The sequence below is a fragment of the Numenius arquata genome, chromosome 25 (genome assembly GCF_964106895.1).
Source record: "Numenius arquata chromosome 25, bNumArq3.hap1.1, whole genome shotgun sequence".
Classification (NCBI taxonomy): Eukaryota; Metazoa; Chordata; class Aves; order Charadriiformes; family Scolopacidae; genus Numenius; species Numenius arquata.
This window is the reverse complement of record NC_133600.1, coordinates 5,558,601-5,578,833: the sequence shown is the minus strand read 5'-3', so window position 1 is coordinate 5,578,833 and position 20,233 is coordinate 5,558,601. Positions and strand designations below refer to the sequence as shown.

Here is a 20,233-nt window from a genome sequence, read left to right as displayed (position 1 = left end):
CCCGAGCCCCGATCTCACCTCCCCGCCGGGAGGAAGAGGAAGTGACGCCACCGGGGGGTGGCGGGGCGTGCCCCAGCCCTCCAATGGAAGGAGAGCTCGGGGGCGGAGCAATCGGAGGAGCGGGCGCTCTGATTGGCCGGAGCCTCTGTGTTTTGGCGGCAGGAAGGCGGTGCCCGCCGCGCGAGCGGGGCTCGCCCATTGGCTGACGCGTTGCCGGGGGGGCGGGCGGCGCATGCGTGGGCGCGGGCGGCGCGGGCGGGGCGGGCGGCCTCATATGGAGGGAGGGGGCGCGGCGCGCGCGTCCGCCTCGCGATCGGTAACGACACCCCCTTCCCCCCCCCCCCCCCCCCCCCCCCGGGGCCCTGAGGGGAGGGATGGCGGCGGGGAGGGGGGGTGGCGGCGGCCCGCGGCCTCGCACCGGCACCGGGAGGGCAGGGGAGGGCGGTCGGACCCCTCGGGAGGGGCGGCGGGTCCCCTCAGCGCGGCAGGAACCCCCCTGCCTGGGGGCGCCGGGCCCGCTCCCCTCAGGTCCGGGTCATTACCTCACGGCGGGCCCCGGCGGTGGGAGGGGGGAGAAGCCGGGGAAGGGGCCGCCGCTGGGACGGGGCTGTTGGAGCCCCTTAGTTCCCCCAAACCCTGCGGCCGGAACGGGCCTTGTGTCCCGGGGACGGGCTTCGTGTCCCGGCCCCCGGCCCGCCATAGTAACGGCCGCTTCTTGCTGTCCCTGGGTGGCAGGACCCCCTTCCAGCCCGCCGCGGCAACCAGAGGCTTCGGCTTTGTGAGTATAGGAGGGGTTGGTTTGTTTGTGGGTTTTTTTTCCCTTCTTCGTGGGTTTTTCTTAAAGCCTTCCAGGTCTGTAGGAAACGTGAGGGCTCCCTAGCTGGGTCACTCGGGATTATGATTGAAAAGTACATACAAAAATGGGCCCAGCGTGGCGTAATTTGCAGGACGTGAGAAGGGGCCTCCGTTACCAGGATTGGGTAGCAGGGCGCTGCGGGGCGTGCAGGCCCACGGCAGCCTTTTCTTATCTATTTATTTATTTCCTACACTTAGGCACTCACTCCTGCCTGCTTACGTTGCACAGCTGTAGAAAGATCTATTGTTAGAACTTAATTTTGGAGAATGCGGGCAAAGTAATATCAGTCCTGTAAAGGTATGTGGGATATTAGTGGCTCGGTTTAAATAAAATTAATGCTAAATAACTTCTATGTAAGCAGTATCCCCATGCGGCCTAACACTAAGTGATTAACTCTGAGTGATTCATTTGATTTAAACTCAACTGCTATATTTCATGTTCCTTGACTGTCCAATGATCTCAAAGGTAAAACTGTAATAATACGTGTTCTGTTTAAGTCCTGTATTTCTTTAGAAAAAGTAACCAGAAGACAAAAATGGACTGAGTGTTGTGTAACTCTTTTATTCCCTTTTTTTTCCAAAGCGTGCTGGAATTTTCCTTTTCTACCTGAAACGCAATCATGACAGCTCAAGAGTATGTTCTTTGCACGTGGAAGAAGCGTTTATGGCCAGCAAAGGTACAGCAAACGTAGAAATGAGGGAAAGCTTGTGGATGTAACTTAGAAACGGAGTAGTAAGAGCTCCAAGTAAACACGTATATTCTTTAAAAAAGAGCTAATCTGTAGAGATCCTAATAGTGCAACCCGGTGCCGTGGCGTGTCAGTCTGTCCTGTAGTGTTCATATTAAAAATGTTTTGACGTAAGATCTGTCCTATGGTCTGACAGACTTGCTCAAGGATTTTAAATGCATGTTTTTTCTCTTTAATGTAGGTTTTGTGCCAAACTGGAGCTAGTGGGAAAACATCTGTTAAAAACGCAAAGGAGACATATTTTAAAGTTGAAATACTTGGCTTGAAAAAACAGTTAAGTATCCCTTTTTTGTTGTTGTATGTTTGTGCTCTTAGACATTAACAAAAAAAAAAGTAGTAGTAATCCCTTTATCTGAAGATACCTGTGAGATGAGGTCATTGATTACCCAAGCCCTGTGGCCTTTATAGTTGTCTCATGGAGCACCCAGAAACCGCAGACGGGCAGCTCAGGCATTCTCTATCTGTTCTCTTCTCCTTGCCTTCTAACAGGTGTGGGGTTTGGGGGGGGGGGGGGGGGGAAATACTGCCAGGTGGAAGCAGCGTGGTGCTGTTAGTAACGTTTGATGCTGTGCAATTTTCAGACAGCTTGGTCGTATTTATTGATTTTGTGATTTTCAGGATTAGCGTGAGCCGTGCAGATGCTGTGCCGCTGAAGGAGGAGTGTATAGAAAACATCGCCTCCAGCCTAGGTGAGGAGATGGCAAAACATTCGCTGCCTTGTGTATGTTCTGGGTGTAAAATACACAAAAACCCTCAACCTGGGGGACAGTATTTCATTACGTATTTAATGAGAGGGTTTGTTTTTTTTTTCTTTTCCCCTCTTTCCATCCATAAGACTTGAAAATAAACTAAACGTTATCGCAGATGCTTTTGCTCTTCTCTCATCGGAAGGGACAGTGAAGAAGCTTCCATGTACTTGGATCAAAACAGGGCATTGGAAGCTTGCACTGTGTGTGTCCCTATATATTGTGTGGATGATTTAAGTGTTAACTTGCATCTTAAACAAAAGATATGCTATAAATAAAATTTCTTATATAGGAAGAAAGCTTATTGCACTTACTGTATGTTGTTCTTCATCAGATCAAAGGAATAATTCGAGTGAGGCTGTGGAAGAGCTGAGATATCGCTGCTCTCTTAAGATTGCTCTGGATATTTTGAATCAAAATATCTCCCCCAGTGAAGTGCCACCTTCAGAAGAAGGACCAAAATCCCAGTTATCCCGGGAGAACGATGCGGGATCTCTCTCATCTACCCCCTTACAGAGATGTCCATCGCTCTGTCACTCTGAAGAAAAGTCAGTGCCTGAGACTTCCAAGAAGAAAAGAGAACAGAAAAATAACTCCAGCTTGAAGACTGATACAAAACCCCAAATCAAGGACGCTTCCTTCCTCCTGGAGGAGGGTGCTAAAGGGCATGACAGAGGAACAAACCCTTCCGGGTGTAATACGTCAGACTCAGACAATCAAAACTGCAAAACGCCAGAATCAAAGCCCCTCCCAAGGCAGAAGAAAATCAAGCCTGCATCGTTGACAAAGTCCCAAACAGGAAATAAAGACTCCCTTAAGCCAAAGGAGGAAAGTGATCAAGGAAGGAAAAGACGAAGAGGTGCGGGATCACCTCTGTCGCGAATGAACCGTTTCCCCGGGGATGAAGCCCAGCCCCGGGCTGAGGAGGGGTCTCCGCTGCCCGTCCCCTGCGAGGCCAGCACAGAGGTACCTCTCAAAAGGGCCAACACCAGGAGTCAGCCCAGAAGGACGCTACTGGATTCCTCTTGTAAAAGTGCCTCGGATGACTTGGAAAAAAGCATCAGTAGCGAGAGCGAAAGTCTAGTGAAGCAACTGGCCGGAAGAAAACAGCCAGCCAGTTTAAAACGGGTTAACGGGGAACAAGAGACTCTGTCCTCCTACAGAAAAAGGAAATGCAGGAATCGCCCTGAATCTTCGTCTGGGCCTTCTAACCGTGAGCCGCTTCCTGAGAGCGTCCCCTCCCAGCGTGAGGAGCAGAAAAATAAGAACATTTCACACCCGGTTATGGATAAAGTAACGGCCTTTCAGCTGCCTGACTTCGAGGAAGATGAAGGTGGGCATAGCACCTGGGGGCGGGAGAACTTCATCCCCTTTGGTTGTCAGGCACGGTTACTCACCTTGGGGTGTTGCATTGCTTTTGTGAATGAGCTTCTTAAATTGCTGATTTTCATTCCTTTTGTTTTAAAGTTCTGGTGGCTAAAAACTAGTGTGGCATTTGGGCTGTCTGGAGTTGTTCAGGATTTTGTCTTCCAAAGCTGTACTTGGCAGCAATTCACTAGAGGACTTGCTAATGTCACAATTTTTTTTCTTTACCTCTGTCTTGTTTGTGCTGAGATGAAATGGTGTTGTGTAAAAGAACAGGCTGGTAGAGAGTCCTGAAATCAGCCTGTTCTTGTCCCTTTCCCTTTTTCACCTTTTATTCAGATGATTAAGCCTTTCCCTTGGCAGAGAACTGAGAGTGTCTGTGGTGTGACAGACCCTTGTGTTATGGTGACTCCTGCTGCCGTGGGGTCACTTGCCCAGCTCCGTGTTTCACCTCGGCTGAAGCTGAAAGGTTTTTTTAAATCATATTCCACGCTGACAAACACCGGTGCTTGCTCCTCTTGGCAGGGCTGGAATCATCTGACCTGTCTCCAAAGATAGTTTACCCGGAGAGTCTCTCTCGCCTCTCGGCTCTGGTAGATGAAGAGGAGGAGGATGAAGAGCTTCCTAGTATTTTATCAAATCAAGGTGAGACATCAGTGTATGAGACTTCTTCACCCGACACTGGTGTGTGTCCAAGGGTATGTGTGCTTTGAGTTTGCTGACAAGCTGTGATGATGAAGCCCAGCCTTTCTGGAAAGTGAATCCGGCTTAGAATAAAATGCATTTCTTGGGTGCCTCAGGCTTTTTGAACCAGAATGAAACGCAAATGTTGTGAACCTGGGCAAGGGCCTGGGGCTGAACTGTCTGAGTTCCTGTGTTCACAACCCCCCCCTGCTGCGCTTTGGGGGCTGGGGGGTTGTCCTGTCACCTTAGTTGAAACCTGTAAAAGCGTTGAAGTGAAACTCCCAAAAGGAGGCCGGTAAGAGGATGTTGTTTTTTGTGGTGTTTTTTTTTTTTTTTTAAAGAAAACTTACTTTCTTTTTCCTCATAGAACCGCAGTCAATCGAGGAAGGGATGTTGGTGTGGTACAAATTGCGAAGGTACCCGTATTGGCCGGCAGTGGTAAGAACAGCTCGCTGCCTTCTGAGGGGGCTGTTGTGGGGGGCTGGTGAGGAGCAGCTTAGTGAGTTCCTGAGTGGCTTTTCCTCTTCTTAGCTTGTGTAGAGCTGGAAACGGTAAAGATCTTCCAGTAGAGGGGTTCCAAAGATAAGAGAAGTAAATTTACATATGAGAAAAACATGTAAAATAAAATGTGGTTGATTGACGTATGTTTCTATGGGAGCAGAGGGTTACTACAGCCCCTCTGTAGCTTGTACTGTCAGTTAGGGTTGTTGTACCCAACAAAACAAAGAGGATGGGTCCTTGTGTACTGACAAAAATGCTGCATTGGGGTAACTTGCTATTCTTGCCACTTTAAACTTAATTTTTCATATTTGTGTAACTTCCTTTGCGTATGGGGTGTGCTATATAATATCAACAGAAAACATTTCCTGCTTTGTAAGGGTGTTTCAGGATGCTAGTGAGACTTTGTCCTTTCAACAGGTGAAAAACGTGAAGCGGAAGCACAGGAAGGCGTGTGTGCTATTTATAGAAGGGAGTACAAATGACAAGAAGAAAGGGTAAATGCTGCGGGCTGCCATCGCGCTCTGAACTTTCGGTTTCTGCCGGGCAGGGCCCCGCGCTCTGTTCCTGGCTCGGGGCAGTTACACTGCTGGGTGAAGCCGGGCTTGGTCTGGGAGGGAGGGATGGGGTGAGGAGAGGATTTGCAGGTGTGGGCTGTGCTTTGTCACACGCTTGTGTGAGGAATAAAAACAGGGCTGGGGACCCAGCTAGTGTTCTTTTTTACATATGCCCAAACTTTCTGGAAACACAGGCCTGCCTTTAGTTCTGTTTCAAAACCAGGTATTTCTAAAACTATGGCATCTTTTAACAAATGAGCTTATTATGAAAACCGAAACTAGTAAAACCTGCATTCCTGAATTCCTTATGAAATATGAAACCTAATTTTCAGGCAGGAGTAGAACTGCAGTCAATAAATAGAGATGTGACTCAGCTGCCTCTTTCCCTAACTGTGTTTCTTTGTTCCATCAAGTTTCTCAGTGTCTCTTAAGAGCCTGAAGCACTTTGATTGTGAAGAAAAGCAGGACCTTATCGTAAGTACCAGCGGTAACATGTAACTGTGGGTGTATAAGGTTGTGTACACAAGGTATAACTCATCCAGTGGGGGCAGTTCACGGGTCTCTCTTCACTCTCTCTCTATTCCATGAAGGAATTAAATGTAATTTGTGCTCCACTAAATGGAGAATAACGTGAGGCCTAGACCTCAAAGCTGCAACAGGCTACTCTCAGGAACTGTAATGGCTCTTGTTTTGTAGGAACGAGCCAAAGAAGATTATCGCCAAGAAATCGAGTGGTGTATTCGATTGATTTCTGACTATCGAATTCGAGTAGGTAAGCGGAGGAGCCGGGTGATGTCACCTGTTCCCATAGACATCAGAAAAACCACCAGAAATGTCAGCTTTGTTTTGTGGGTTTCATTGAACTGATAAGTAACCCTGTTCTGGGCTTTTTAGGTTGCCATTCTTTTACGGGATCCTTCCTGGAATATTTTGCTGCTGATATCAGTAAGTGAACTCATTATTTTTTGTATTCCTCTCTCAGTAGGTAAGTTGACAATCGGGTAAGTGGTTACTTCACATTGTAGAGAGTTCGTTTCAGAGCTCCTGTCAGACATTCAACCCCCTAATACATATATTTTTTTTTTTAAGGCTTTTAGGTAGCTTTTTACCCTTTTTGGTAGGGGAGGAAGTAAAAATTTGCTCTTATCAAGAAAATCCCTTATTTTATATTTGTATATATAAGTATGTATGCCAAAAAGCCCCTTGTTTTATGTATTTAAGTAAGAACGATTTTGGGTTTTCTTTCAGGCTACCCGGTCAGGAAGGAAGGTTATCAAGGTTTAGTCCCAATGTCCTTTCCAAACATGGCAGAGGAAAATGTTGAAGAGTCTTCATCAGAAACTTCACCTCAGAAGCCTTCCAAGAAACTTCTCCCCGACAGAACAAGAGCCGCCAGAGACAAAGCCAATAAAAAGATCGTGGAGTTTATTGTCAAGACCAAGGGGGCTGAGGAGCATCTTTTGGCGATTTTGAAGAGCAGGAAACAGTCCCGGTGGCTGAAGGAATTCCTGAATTCAAGTCAGTACGTGACCTGTGTTGAGACCTATTTAGAGGATGAAGAACAACTGGACCTTGTGGTGAACTACTTGAAGGAGGTGTATTGCGAGATGGGCGCTAAAAACATGCAGCAAATTAATGGAGATGCAATAAAATTTATCTCGGATGTCCTTTTGCCTGAAGTAAGTAAACATGAAATGCTGAGAAAAGCAAACGTTCGAGTAAGTAAACAAGGCGAATGTGACGTGGTTCGGGTTTAATGCCTGGCGGAGTGTTCCCCGGGAGCTGGCAGGTCCATTCTGGTCCCTTTGCCAGGTTGAGTCATGGTCAAAGGGCAGAAAACTGCCTGGTTTCAGTGGCTAACTTGGGTGAAGAATATTAAAATCGGGGCAGGAGGCTCTTAAACTGTGTTCAGGGGCTGGTAATCAGAGAACAAATATGTTCACATTGCATGTTGGAGAAAACTAATAAGTAAAGCAGCTGTGCTAATTGCTGCATGCTTCCTGCATCCCCCTGAGGGGGGGAGGTTGTGGGTGGGGACCAGTGTCATTCTGAACCCTGATTTTTAAGCCATTAGCACAGAAAGGAGAGGCTTTAGGCAGTGTGGTGTTTTTAAAGGCAGAATGGTTGCTTTCTGATGTATTTTGATTACTTCTGAAACTTTTCAAAGCTTTGGGTTGCTTTTTCATAGAATCATAGAATGGTTCGGGTTGGAAGGGACCTTAAAGATCAGAGTTCCATGTCCCCTGCCCTGGGCAGGGACACCTCCCACCACACCAGGTTGCTCCAAGCCCCCTCCAACCTGGCCTTGAACCCCTCCAGGGATGGGGCAGCCACAGCTTCTCTGGGCAACCTGGGCCAGGCTCTCACCACCCTCACAGCAAAGAATTTCTTTCTAGTATCTAAATTTTTTCTTTTGTTCTAATCTGACGAGTCATCTCTGGGTTTCCTTGGTTCTTTATGTGTTGGGGGGTGGGTTGTTCCTTTCTTTAGATACTTACTGTTCTCCCTGCTGAGAACATCAGCAACTTCTGTAGAAACAAAGTTGCTCTGAAGAATCTCTTAATCTGGTTATAAAAATACTCTCCTGGGAATGTTAAATGCGGCAGAGGGAGGCGGGGAAGTTTTTCTGTCCTTGAGAAGAACTCGCTCATCCTGGAAGGTGCCAGCAGAAACCAGCCCCGCTTTCCGCGGTGTCCTGCTCCTGCTGGTGTCAGAGGCGTTACAGAGCAGATGCAGCCGCTGCCTCCTGCCACGCTGCGGAGCCGGAGCTTTGCCCGTTGCCGGCGCAGTTATTTCCTGGGGCTTTGGTCTGTGCTGAACAGTCGGTCTTTTATTTGAAAGGCAAGACTCGTGTCCCTCTCAGCTACTGCTTTAGAAATGCAGTTAGCCTCGCTGGAACGAGACTGGTGGGTACCGGGTAATACTGGATTTAGTCCTTATTTTCGTGGGTGGTGTGCCCCGCGTGGAAGTTTTGTCACACCCTAAAGTTGATAAGGAATTTGGGAATGCTAAAGGCCAAGTTTGTATTACTTATTTAAGAACTTTCAGGTACACAACAAGCGGTTTCATCCAAATTTCCTAAGTGATTGAGGAACCTTGTTTTAAAAATGTGCTCGTCTGCTGAGGCAGTTTCAGATCGCTTTTGTTTCACGAGTGTAAATGAACTAAATGCTTTTGTAGGCCATCATTTACGCCATTTCTGTGGTGGATGACATAGATTACAAGAAGGCAGAAGAGAAATACATAAAAGGACCGTCTGTGAGCAAAAGGTATCTTTTCATTTTTAGTGTTCTCTGAATTTTTCTGGCTAGTTTACTGTTTTTATGGAAAAACGTGAATATAAGGGCGGGAGAGTTCAGTGTCCTCCTGTCTGTAATCCAGCTTCCTCGTCGTCTCTGTAACAAAATGATTAAACATGGGAATGTTCTCGCTGAGTTACTGTAACGTGCTGTGAGCTGCTTAATATGTGAAGGTTATTTTTAATGCAGAACTTCAATGTGTTTCTTTTCAGGGAGAGAGAAATATTCGATGAAGAAATTCTAGGAAGAAAAAAGGGGAAGACGAGCCGCGCGTCGGCAGACAGCGCCTGAGCCGTGGTACGAGCCTTCCCCGGTGACCCCGGCGCTGCCCGAGTACGAGGGAGATGTGATTCTTTGTCTAAAATGTGTAATTCTTACTTTTTAAAGTCCGCGTGTGTATTTTCAGAGCCACAGTCGCTCTGATGCTGTTGGATACAGTCGTGTCTCGGCCGCGGAGCTGCCGGGAGCAGCGCGTGGGGGGAACCCTGTGGGTGTCACCACCGCATCTCCCCCCACCCCCGGGGCACCTCGCGTGGATCCTGCAGAAACCGCAAGGGGGTTGAGAGCTGCTTGCTGTAACACTAAGCTTTGTATGAATTATTTTGGCCAAATACCTCAGCAAGGGAGGGCTGCTGTCCTCGGAAAAACCCCTGCTGATGAATTCCGTAGCCGTGTGTCGCATGGTGATCACCGTTCCGTGCGCAGGGGCCCCGTCTGAAGGTGTTCCCCACAGGCTGGGGGTTCTGCTTCCCAGGGCTCATGGTGCAGGAAATATAAATGGGAGCTCGGGATGCAATTGGGATAACGAAGGCTTGGTAGGACACCTGTAACATTCAGCGGAAAGAAAAATCCAGCGTTGGCTTAAAGAACAAAAAAACCTTCACTTTTCCATTTAAAAGTGAAACTTTGGAATGGTGCTTTAATGGTTTTTTGAGGCCATGTGTTTAGGAACACTTCTAATTGTCTTTTTCTATCTGATTTAAATATCAAATTTAATCTTGCGTTGTTCCTGCCACAGCTTTTGCTGAAGGTGTAGCGTGTCACACCCTGCCTCGGCCGGACTCGCGGTGTTATTGAGAACTGTTTGATGACAAAAGCCCAAGAATAAGTATTTTTCTATATTATAATGCAAATGCCCAATATAATGCTCTTTGCCCAATAGAAAGCGGGATGGTTTGGAACGAAGGCAGAAGTTTCAATGTAAATCGGGATAAGGAGGTGCACTCCAGCTGCAGTGATGCTCTGGATATATTTTAATCACGTGTTTAATTACTCTGTAATGGGATTCAATGTGCATTTGGGATCCTCCTTCACCTCATTAAAGGGACATTGACGAGTGCATTGACCCTAGGGATAGAACAGGGATTTAACGAGGCTGTTCTTGTGCAGTTCTCTGTTACCACGAGCGATGGTACCGAAACAACCCTCCCCAAAGGACTGTTGGGCTGCTCCTTCAGCCCCCGCGTGGGAGCAGAGCCCCCCCCGGCTCTCCCCAGCCTTTTCCCTCGGTCCTTTTCCTGCCTTTCAGCCACCACTTCCGTAGGGACAAGCTCTCACCTTCAAACCCAAGCTGGGCCCTGCAGCCCGAGGATGACTCCGCGCCTGCCTTGTGTCCAAGTGCTCCAAAATGTTTACACCCCGCAAATCCCCCCCCAGCTCCCGGCCCTTAGGGGATGGGTCCAGAACTCTGCCCCCCCCACACACCACGAGACTGAGGTCAGTCTTGCTGTGTACGGATTAAATATGGATTAAAGTTGAAGTGAACCATCGAAGGCTGGTTGTGACTGTTGTTTGAATACACTCCTGTGTTTCAGCTGCTGGGTCCCCATTTTGCGTCAGGCGAAGATTATTTTTGTGTCTCAGATAAAACCCTAGGATCTTGTTTCAGTTATTGAATGTGGGGGTGGGTACAAAAAAAAAAAAAAGCAAACTTAGTTTTCTGTTCTTGTGCCTTATTTCAAATGGGTCCTCCCTGGCAGCATCTGTGCCGCAAACGGGCTTGTCACTGTTTTAATTGCTGCACCCTCCTTCCTCGTGCAGGGTCATGTCCCTGCATGCACTGCTGCTTTGCATTGGTTTCTAGGATGTATTAAAAGAAAAGGAACTGGAGGTTCTTTCCTACCGAGGCCCGGCCTGGGGGTTTTGGGGCGGATTTTGGAGCAGCGGGTGGTTTCGCAGCCCGAGGCGGGGCAGGAAAAGGAAGCGCTGCCGAAACCCGGGATCGAACCAGGGACCTTTAGATCTTCAGTCTAACGCTCTCCCAACTGAGCTATTTCGGCTGCACGGGAACGCTTTTCCCCCCCCCTCCCGTGACACCCCCCCCCTCCCGGTGGGGCCCGGCCCGGCGGGGGTGGGCGCCAGGCACCGGGGGGGGGAGCCCGGCCGGGGGGACACGGATACGGGCCATGGGAGACGGGACAGGCCGCGGGGCGAGGGGGGCGAGCAGCGGGGCGGTGCCGGTGGCCACAGCGGCGGGCGCGGCGGCGGCGGCGGCAGCGCGGTCTCTGTGGCGCAATCGGTTAGCGCGTTCGGCTGTTAACCGAAAGGTTGGTGGTTCGAGCCCACCCAGGGACGGGTGCTTCCTTTTCCTGCCCCGCCGCTTTTCCTTGGTCCCGCCGCACCGGGAACCACCCCCCGCCTCCGCCGCCTTCCCTCCTGCCCCGCTCGCTCCCCGTTTTTGCTGCTGGCCCGGACGGGGCGCGGTCGGTGCCCGCGGAACCCCCCGCGCCGCCCCGCGTTCCCCGCCGGCGCGCTGAGGCGGCGCACCGGGCCCCCGCCGGGCCCCTGTAGCGGGTGCACCGCGGCCAGAGGTTGCCTGAAGGGCTGCGGGCGAGATGGCGGCGCTGGGCTGTGAGCGAGGACGGGACCGGGTCCGGGACCGGGTGGAAGCCTCGGCCCGCTGCGGGGGCACCCAGCCGGGAGGGAGCCCTGAGGGGGAAGCGGGACGGGCTCTGAGGGGGGACCAGGCTGGAGGCCCCGGGGCCCTGAGGCGGGGACCGGGGCCCTGAGGGGGACTGGACCGGGCCCCGGAGCCGTGAGAGGGGAGCGGGTCGGGCCGGGCTGGAGGCTCTGGGGCCCTGAGGCGAGGACCAGGCCGAACTGGGGGCAGCGGGGACATGATGGGGGACCAGACCGGGGCCTTGAGGAGGAGCCGGTCCGGGCTGGGAGCCCCGGGAGGAGGCAGGGGCCGTGGCTCCCCTCGGGGTGACCCTCACCCACGGGGCTGAGGGGACGGAGGCAGTGGGGTGTCCCCGTTCCCTCCGGGCAGCCCTGGCTCGTCCCCAGGGGAGGGTCCCACGTTGAGCTTTCTCCCGGTTCGGGCCATTCCCTGCCCCGGTGCCGGGTCCAGCGGAGCTGAGCTCTCCCGTGCTCTCTCGTTGCAGGTCTTCGCCTCCCCCGGTGCGGCGTGCTGGCCTGGCGGTGAGGGACGGGGATGGAGGGCGCTGGGTGTCGGTGTGGGGGGAACCAGGGCCCCCCTAGAGCAGCTCCCCCCGTGCTGGGGAGCCCTGAGTGAGCTGGGCCGGGGGGTAGGAGTGCAGGGGGGTCTCCTCCATGGCTGGGCTTGGTCAGAGCTTTCTCCGTCCCTGGGGAGGGAGAGCAGCGGTGTGTGCTCTGGGGGGGCCATGAGGGGCTGTGTGACGGTGACACACGGGGGTGTGATGGCTCCTCTTTTTCCTAGGCCCGGTGCTGTGGCATCTGCTCACACGCGGCTGCTCCATCAGACGCCGGCAGCCGAACACGCCGACAGGTAACGCCACGCTCAGGGGCAGGTTCCCGGGCTGTGTCCTTCTCCCCTGCGGGTGGGGGATCCCTGGTGGTTCAGGGGAGGAAACCTGCTGTCCACATTCGCCTGACTTTAACCTGAGAGAGGGGAGATTGAGATGAGATCTGGGGAAGAAATCCTTTGCTGTGAGGGTGGTGAGAGCCTGGCCCAGGTTGCCCAGAGAAGCTGTGGCTGCCCCATCCCTGGAGGGGTTCAAGGCCAGGTTGGAGGGGGCTTGGAGCAACCTGGTGTGGTGGGAGGTGTCCCTGCCCAGGGCAGGGGGTGGCACTGGGGGGACTTTAAGGTCCCTTCCCACCCAAACCAGTCTGTGATTCTATGACGGTCTCTTTCCTCACTTCTTAAAAGCCAGAACTAACTGGCAGGTGGAGGTGAGCCCGCCAGGCACCCTCTGTAATTTGGGTACGGCAAGTAGAGGGGCTCTGCCCGAGCAACACACTCCACACTCTCCCTACAGCCGGGGGAAAAGCCTCCCCGTTACAAACACAGCCCCCAGCAGCAGCAGAGGGTGTGAGGTTGTCCATAAGCAAAGCACCACGGATGCTTTATGGGATCACAGCTCCGCGAGGCTAACGACCGCGTTCTGCAGTTACGCTTATTAACTGGAGACTGATATTCCTGCACCGTTTGTCTTCAGCTCTGTCCAAGTCCAGCAGAAGAGCTCCGCTGTTGTCCAGAAAAAATCCTACGTCCCCGCTAGCAAGGGCGAATATATCGTCACCAAACTCGACGACCTGATCAACTGGGCGCGAAGGGTGAGCGGCTGGAACTGTGGTGTCGAGTGCTTGGAGGCGCTGGTGGGAAACGGATTTGAGCCCTCTCCTCCTGGGGATAAAAATAGGTTCAAAGCTCTCCCTGGGGCAGCAGCCGGGTTTCTTGGCCAGAGGTTGACATTTGGGGCGCTGTGTCAGGGCGGGAGAGATGTGTATCGTGGGGGTGGCACGGCGCCGGCTGCTCCTCTTGGCATTTTCTGGTTTACGCGGTCCTTGTCATGCGCAGCCGCTCTGTTGCAGAGAAGCGACAGGAGTGACGCTGCCCCGAGCCCAGTCTGCTCTGCCTTCCTGAGCTTTGCCCTCTCCAGCCACCGCTGCCCTTGTGCGGGGCTTCCGAGGGGGCTGTGGGGGCCGCGTGAGATGTGAAGGGGGGAGTGTCTGTAACTTTGGGTGCCTTCGGCATTGCCGAGGGTACAAACTCACCCGCCTCTGCCCACCTCTTTCCCCGGAGCTGTGGGTTTCTCTCCCACGTAACGAAAAACACCGTTTCCATTAATGATGCTCTGACTGAACAGACCTTGAAACTTCTCTTGCTCCGTTTCCTCTTCTGTCTGATCTACTCTTTGTTCTTTAAGTCACCCCCCCACAAGGGTCTCCGCTCCTGTTTTCGGCGTTCTCACCCATGACCCGCGTCTCTCCCACTGCAGAGCTCCCTGTGGCCGATGACGTTCGGGCTGGCGTGCTGCGCCGTGGAGATGATGCACATGGCGGCCCCTCGCTACGACATGGACCGCTTCGGGGTGGTGTTTCGAGCGAGCCCCCGGCAAGCGGATGTCATGATCGTGGCCGGCACCTTAACGAACAAAATGGCCCCGGCGCTTCGGAAGGTGCGGGGCGGGGTGGGTGCCCTCGTGCGCCCGGGGGGGCGGATGGAGAACGGTCTGAAATGTCTGTGTCCTGCAGGTCTACGACCAGATGCCGGAGCCTCGCTACGTGGTCTCCATGGGGAGGTACGTGCCGGGACGTCCTTGTCACCTTGTGCTGCATGGGAGAAGTCTGGTGGCTCTGCTTGGGCGGGGAGATGAAGGGAGGGGAACCCATTTCTCATTTATATCTCCAACCCCTTTAATTATATAAAGACGCCTCGTTACAAGCGAGAGATAAAGACTCCCTTTAGGGTGAGGAGTACGAAGTCTTGTCTAGCCTCCGTGAACTGGGAAGTCTTCCCAGGGAAAGATTCTGGGGTTTTTGCAGCTGTCGGAGTCCAGGGATGTCTCAGAATCGGCGTTTAGACGAAAGCTTTCAGAATGCTTCTGCTGCGCAGCGTGAAATGTGGGCTCTGTGGAGCTCTGGCCTGGTGGAACCGGCGGCTCGTTTTGTCTCCTGGAGCCGCTGGGGCCGAGGACGGGGCCTGGAGGGGACAGAACGAGTTCAAGAGACGCTCTGTGCAGATGTGGCAAAATAAGAAAGATTTTGCCGTAGAGAGGAAGGACCCCCAATGTCTGCTTTGTGAGAGTGATGGAAACGGTTCGGTTTGGTCGCTGCCTTCGGTTTGGTCACTGGGGACGAGGCTGAAGGGCCACCAGCGTGAGCCTTGGCACCCATTCCGTCCCTCGGGGGCCGGGTTCCCCTTCTCCTTTGCCTCCTGCTCATCGTCCCCGCTGAAACACCCCGTCTCTTGCAGCTGCGCCAACGGCGGGGGCTACTACCACTACTCCTACTCCGTGGTGAGGGGCTGCGACCGCATAGTGCCCGTGGACATCTACGTGCCAGGTAGGAGAGAGGGGCTCTGCCCGCCACGGCGCTAACCCGGGGCAGGCCGGGGGCCAAGTGGATTCTGTCCATCTGGAGGGTGCTTGGTGCAGCTTTTAAAGGTCTTTCCGTTTCAAAGAGTGCTGCTGAAGCTGCAGATGCGTCAGTAGCATCTGCCCGGGGTTCTTCTGGTGACGTTCCTCACCAGTAACTTGCGTGGGCTGGAGTTTAGTCAACCACGTGCTCTCCTGTGAGACACCACCTTGCTTAAAAGCAAAGCATTTCTAGGTTTTATAAAGACCTTTTCGAAAAATACCATGATTTCAGTTTATTTAAACTGAAGAAGCTCTTTTATGAGCTCTGCAGCCCGTGACAACCACACAGAGGGAAATCGCAGCCCGGTTGGGGGCAAAGCCCGTGGCTTCTTGGTTCTGCTTCTGGCTACAGGTCGGTGCAGCTGGCAGCCCCGCAGGCTTCCCTTTTCCTCCCTCTCTCAGGTTGCCCACCCACCGCGGAAGCTTTGCTGTACGGAATCCTGCAGCTTCAGAAGAAAATCAAACGGGAGAAGAAGATCCAGATCTGGTACAGGAAATAGCCTTTTATTTATGCCCCAGCCCCTCACTGCCCCCAGGGCGCCCGCTCGCACCGTACGCACAAGAAACCTGTGTTCTCACGAGCCTTCAATAAAAACTCTACCTGGTTCGGATACTCCTGTCTTTAGTCTGTCCCTCCTGTCTAAAGGGCTTTAACTCCTTTAAAAACTGCATTAAAAAGCAGGAGTTGGATTCGATGAGGTGGTGGGGTGTTCTCTGCTCTGAGGGGCCCGCGAGGGAAGGAGAAGGTTGGAAGTTCCCTGTCGTGACATAAGTGTCTTTATTTCTATAATACAAGTAAAATATTAATGCTTCAAATCAGACTATGACTAAGAAAAGGGGACGCTGCAGCGCTCCTGGGCACAGCAGGGATAAAGCAGCCCGGGGTGGGTTTTGGATGTGTCCCAGGAGCCCGCTGCGTTCCTGGGAACGGGAATGGTCCCTGCAGGGTCACACACGCTTTTGAGAGACGAATAAATGGCCCTGAAACAGCAGTTGTGTGTTTCACTCCTCTTTAATGGATTTTTATCCCTTCTGGGCAAAGAGAGAAAACATCATTCATGTGCCATTCACTGCAAGGAGGTCGTCGGAATCGGAACTTGCCACGATGGGCTTTGGCCAAAGGCATCGGGAAAGGTCACCCTGGAGTCGCTCCGGGAGCAGCCGAGATCCCGCTCCAACAAAACCCCTCAAACTGCTCTGTGGTGTGTCGTTGTCGTCATGTCCGTCGTGTCTGTCCCCGTCCCCCCACCATCCCCCCCCCCCCCCGGTTTTGGTTATTTGGCTTCTGTGTGGAAACCACCCCGTGATTTCTAGAGACGATCCGGTTTTTAGAGGAAATGCCTAATCCTTCAACCCTTTTGGCTCTTGAATCGCAGCTTAATTGATACTTGGAGTCTTTGAGTGGGACAGACGCAGAGTGGGACGCCCCCCAGGGCAGGGGGCTGCATGGAGCTGGTGACAACCTGGTGACAACCCCACTCCTTCTGTCCAGGAGGTCCCCTGAAGACCCAGGAGGTCCATCCCAAGCCTCCAGCCACCTCCCACCTCTGGGTGAAGGAGCTCCGATCCTCTCTCATTAGCATCAAAGGAGATAAGAGCTTTTTCTCCTCCTGGCAGCGCACATAATCAGCCTCTCCTCCTTAGCGGTCGCACCCTCAGTGCTTAACAATGGTGGGTGTGATCATCTTGTGGAAGGAGTAGTACCTGCAGTCCTGGGGAGGGACCAGGTCCATCACCTTCGTGCTGATGTTCTCCTTCTTGAACCCGGCCTCCACCAGGTGCCCGACCTGGGTCTCCTGCGGGAGAGGAGGGGCGGGAAGGGGCAGCCGTGGGTTGAGCTACCCAGAGATGCTGCTGAGCCCCATGGGGACACAGGACAGCGCGAGGGGCCGGGTGCAGGGACCCCCATCCTGGGCTGCCACCGGCAAAACCCCTCTGACCATCCCTCGAACGTTCCCCGCCGAGCCCTGGCCATCACGGAGCAGTCAAACGGCCATGGAGCGCTCTGGCTCCTGCTTCTCCATGGCCAGAGCCTCAGGCTGGGGGTCCACAGGCATCGGGGACCCGCTGGGTTGGGCTGGGGGGGGCCGGGCCCTCCCCAACCCGGCCCCCAACGCTCACCTCAAACATCTTCTCGATGTCGGAGTACTTGGTCTTCAGCAGCTCCCCCCAGGAGGTGAGGTTGCAGTAGGTGAGGACCCCGCCGGGCTGCAGCAAGCGGAAGGCATGGTCCTGCGACGGGAATGGGGGGGGGAAGCTGGCTCAGCACCCCCCACTCAGCACCTGGACCCCCCTCCGGGCCCCCACTTCTCCCCGCAGAGCCAGACATTGCCCCAGCGCTCCCACTGCTCCGCTCCGGCTGCGACCACACGGACCGACAGCGCTGCCCATGCCACCATCGCGCTGGGGACATCAGGGGTCATTGGGGGTTTCCTGAGGGGGCACTAAGTCTCGGGGGGGCGGGGGGGGGTGCAGGGGCGGTGGGGGCTGCGGACCAACACCCGGCTCCAAAATTCTTCTCCCTGCTCCATCTGACCCTGTCACCCCCAAAATCGCCCCGGGTGGGGGGCTCCGGCTCCTGGCAAAGGCGGCAGAAGGGGGGTTCGGGTGGTGGGGGGCCGGAGGGCGGGGGTGCGGGTGCTGCACCCACCGCGTTACCTTGATGAAGGCGAACTGGTGCGTGTGCCAGGTTTCCTCCGAGAGCGGGTAGGTGTCGTACAGGATCCCTGCCCGGGAACACCGGAGACCACCCGTCAGCCGGGGAGAGACCACCGAGGCACCGGCGGGGCTCAGGGGGCGGGGGGCGATCCCCCTTCACCGCCTTTTCCTAATTTTTTCCTGTTTAAATTCCCACCCTGTGTCTCCCACCCTCAGAAGGCACCGAGGTGTTGCCCCCCGGGGCACAGTGCCGCTCCCAGGGGGACATCGGCTGCGTCCCGTCCCCGCCACCGGCAGCGGGGCTGGCTGCTCACCTGCACCCCCAGCTCTGCCGTGGGGAACCCCCCCCAACCCGCTGCCCCCTCCCCGGTCCCGTGGGGCTCGTCAGTGGGGTCCCTCACCCCTGAAGTGCCCGTCCGGCAGCGTCGGCGCCACGTCCTCCCACAGCCCCTTCAGGGGCACGACCTGCGGGAGGGAGGGCAGAGGGGTGAGCCTTGGCCACCGGCACCCACCGGCACCCACCGGCAGAGCCCACCCCACACCTTGTGGGGCTGCGTCCTGGCCCACTCCTCCAGCCGCCGGAAAACCCCCTCGTTGCACTCGATGATCCAGTGCTCCTCGATGGGGAACTCCTCCACCTTGCTGGCGGCGATGGCCATGCCGAAGCCCACCTCCAGCACGCGGCCGCCTGGGGACGAGAGGGTGGCTGGAGGTGGGGACACACACACACACACACAGTCCCTCCCCGGACCGTGCCAGCGAACGCAGAGCCCCGCTTTTCCTCCGCCTCGGAACACCCCCCCCCCAGCCCCAAAATCCCTCCCCTGAATTGGTTTATTTTTGGGGGTGAGAAGCCGGGAGCAGCCCCGTGTCCCCGTCACTGGGTGCACCCCACAGCGCCCGTTTGCCCCCATTGACACCCCCCCCCCCCCCCCCCGTACCCCCCTGGGTGGCCGCAGTGGGGACAAACAGCCGCTCGCCAAAACCCTCCCTCCACCAGCGTGCGGGGAACCGGCCCAAAAACCCACCCCGTGGGTGGCTGCGCCCCCCCCCGCCCCCCCCAGCCCTCCCCCCCCCGGCCCCAGCCCCTTTCGGCAACGTGTCACCCTGAGACGAGAGCACAAGTGTCACCGCAGCCCCCGTGCCCACCGTGGCTACGTGGGGAGCACCGGCGGCGAGCAGTGGGGTGTCGTGTGTCCCCCCCCCCATTATTTGCCCGTGGGAAAGGCTGCCCGCTCCCCACGCTGCGCCCCACGGCACGGCCCCCAACCCTCGGGGGGGGGGGGGGGGTCCCGTTACCCCTCGAGGCAGCCACGGCCGCCAGCGAGTGCATGTAGGGGGTCTCCCAGCGCTCCATCACCGGCTTCCCCAGGATCTCCAGGTGGGCGTCCGGCGCATCGTAGCCGGCGGCGGCCCCCCGCCAGGCCGCCCGGCAATCCTCGCCCGCCGCAAAGATGGGCCCCGCTGCCGCCCGGGCGCTCATGGCCGCGCCGCCGGCGGGAGGAAAGTCCACCCGGTTTGGGGTCGGTGGCGCTGGGGGAGGGAAGGGGCCACCCGGGTCTCGGCCGGCTTTAAATAACCGGGGCTGGAAAAACGCTGAGTCGGCAGAAAGGGCTGGGGGGGGGGGGCCCCCGAGGGGTGAAAAGGATCCCTTATCGGGTGCTGGGGAGGGAGGGCTCGGGGGGGGGGGGGAGAGGGGGGGCAGGCGGGGGGTGGGCACGCACGGCCACTCACACCGGCGTGTTGGCAACTGGCCACCCGCAGCGGCGTGTTGGCAACTGGGCGCCTGCGCTGGCGGGGCTGGGCAGGAGCGAGCGGTGGCCCGTGTCGGAACGGGGCTGGGGGGGGCGCAGGGGACGGGGCACCCTCCCCGCGGCACCGGGCACCGCACTCTGCCTGGCCGGAGCGGGGCTGGGTCGGTGCCACCGGGGGGGGGACACACACATTGAGGAAGGGATTGTCCACGGGCCGTGCCCCACAGCGGGGCCACGCAGAGGGCTCTGCCCCATGGGGTGCCACGCTCTGGGGGTACACGGTGGGGCTGTGCCGTGCTCTTGGGCTGTGCCCCACACCGTGCCACGCTGTGGGGCTGTGCCCTGTGCTGTGCCCCACACGGTGCCACGCTCTGGGGACACACAGTGGGGCTGTGCCCCACACTGCGCCGTGCTGTGGGGCCGTGCATAGGGCTCTGCCCCACACTGTGCCACGCTCTGGGGACACACAGTGGGGCTGTGCTTTGCTCTGGGGCTGTGCCCCACACCATGCCACGATCTGGGGACACACACAGTGGGGCTGTGCCCTGCTGTGGGGCAGTGCCCTGTGCTGTGCCCCACATGGTGCCACACTCTGGGGACACACACAGTGGGGCTGTGCCGTGCTGTGGGGCAGTGCCCTGTGCTGTGCCCCACACTGTGCCGTGCCGTGGGGCTGTGCCGTGCTGTGGGGCTATGCCCTGTGCTGTGCCCCACACTGTGCCGTGCC

General features: G+C 55.7%; 3 protein-coding genes and 2 non-coding genes across 7 annotated transcripts; 3 read left to right on the top strand and 2 right to left on the bottom strand.

Annotated features, from left to right (window-relative positions):
- Nucleotides 1-236: 236 nt before the first annotated feature.
- PWWP3A (PWWP domain containing 3A, DNA repair factor) lies at nt 237-10,522 on the top strand. 3 transcript variants are annotated; one of them, XM_074163706.1, is made up of 15 exons: nt 237-316; nt 736-778; nt 1,439-1,532; nt 1,786-1,877; nt 2,223-2,293; nt 2,685-3,683; nt 4,241-4,360; nt 4,767-4,837; nt 5,318-5,394; nt 5,868-5,928; nt 6,151-6,226; nt 6,349-6,399; nt 6,703-7,133; nt 8,635-8,723; nt 8,966-10,522. In XM_074163706.1, exons 3-15 carry the CDS (start codon nt 1,476-1,478, stop codon nt 9,042-9,044), a joined length of 2,274 nt encoding a protein of 757 aa, XP_074019807.1. In that variant the 5' UTR covers nt 237-316; nt 736-778; nt 1,439-1,475; the 3' UTR covers nt 9,045-10,522. The 3 variants fall into 3 exon arrangements, with proteins under 3 accessions (XP_074019807.1, XP_074019806.1, XP_074019808.1); XM_074163705.1 differs by lacking the exon at nt 736-778 and adding an exon at nt 1,054-1,153 and having other exon boundaries at nt 252-316; XM_074163707.1 differs by lacking the exon at nt 736-778 and having other exon boundaries at nt 258-316.
- A 437-nt stretch (nt 10,523-10,959) lies between these two features.
- On the bottom strand, nt 10,960-11,032 carry TRNAF-GAA (transfer RNA phenylalanine (anticodon GAA)). The gene has a single exon. It is a non-coding gene; the product is annotated as a tRNA-Phe (tRNA).
- Nucleotides 11,033-11,253: 221 nt separating this feature from the next.
- On the top strand, nt 11,254-11,327 carry TRNAN-GUU (transfer RNA asparagine (anticodon GUU)). The gene has a single exon. It is a non-coding gene; the product is annotated as a tRNA-Asn (tRNA).
- A 204-nt stretch (nt 11,328-11,531) lies between these two features.
- Nucleotides 11,532-16,085, top strand: NDUFS7 (NADH:ubiquinone oxidoreductase core subunit S7). The gene is made up of 8 exons (XM_074163994.1): nt 11,532-11,603; nt 12,137-12,173; nt 12,433-12,501; nt 13,172-13,289; nt 13,955-14,134; nt 14,211-14,257; nt 14,932-15,020; nt 15,497-16,085. The coding sequence occupies exons 1-8, from the start codon at nt 11,588-11,590 to the stop codon at nt 15,592-15,594; spliced, it is 654 nt and encodes a 217-aa protein (XP_074020095.1). The 5' UTR covers nt 11,532-11,587; the 3' UTR covers nt 15,595-16,085.
- A 3-nt stretch (nt 16,086-16,088) lies between these two features.
- Nucleotides 16,089-19,238, bottom strand: GAMT (guanidinoacetate N-methyltransferase). The gene is made up of 6 exons (XM_074163993.1): nt 19,052-19,238; nt 18,295-18,440; nt 18,154-18,217; nt 17,753-17,820; nt 17,216-17,326; nt 16,089-16,890 (listed from the first exon to the last, which is right to left on the bottom strand). Exons 1-6 carry the CDS (start codon nt 19,233-19,235, stop codon nt 16,750-16,752), a joined length of 714 nt encoding a protein of 237 aa, XP_074020094.1. The 5' UTR covers nt 19,236-19,238; the 3' UTR covers nt 16,089-16,749.
- Nucleotides 19,239-20,233: the final 995 nt, after the last annotated feature.

Bases quoted from the DNA above. Each gene is read 5' to 3' on its own strand.
- PWWP3A (XM_074163706.1), top strand. From the start codon at position 1,476: ATGACAGCTCAAGAGTATGTTCTTTGCACGTGGAAGAAGCGTTTATGG. The intron at 3,684-4,240 runs GTGGGCATAGCA...TCCTCTTGGCAG, and splicing joins TGACTTCGAGGAAGATGAAG to GGCTGGAATCATCTGACCTG. The intron at 8,724-8,965 runs GTATCTTTTCAT...GTTTCTTTTCAG, and splicing joins GGACCGTCTGTGAGCAAAAG to GGAGAGAGAAATATTCGATG.
- NDUFS7 (XM_074163994.1), top strand. The intron at 12,174-12,432 runs GTGAGGGACGGG...TCTTTTTCCTAG, and splicing joins TGCGGCGTGCTGGCCTGGCG to GCCCGGTGCTGTGGCATCTG. The intron at 12,502-13,171 runs GTAACGCCACGC...GTTTGTCTTCAG, and splicing joins GCAGCCGAACACGCCGACAG to CTCTGTCCAAGTCCAGCAGA.
- GAMT (XM_074163993.1), bottom strand. From the start codon at position 19,235: ATGAGCGCCCGGGCGGCAGCGGGGCCCATCTTTGCGGCGGGCGAGGAT. The intron at 18,441-19,051 runs GTAACGGGACCC...TCTCGTCCCCAG, and splicing joins GGCCGTGGCTGCCTCGAGGG to GCGGCCGCGTGCTGGAGGTG. The intron at 16,891-17,215 runs GTGAGCGTTGGG...CCTCTCCCGCAG, and splicing joins ACATCGAGAAGATGTTTGAG to GAGACCCAGGTCGGGCACCT.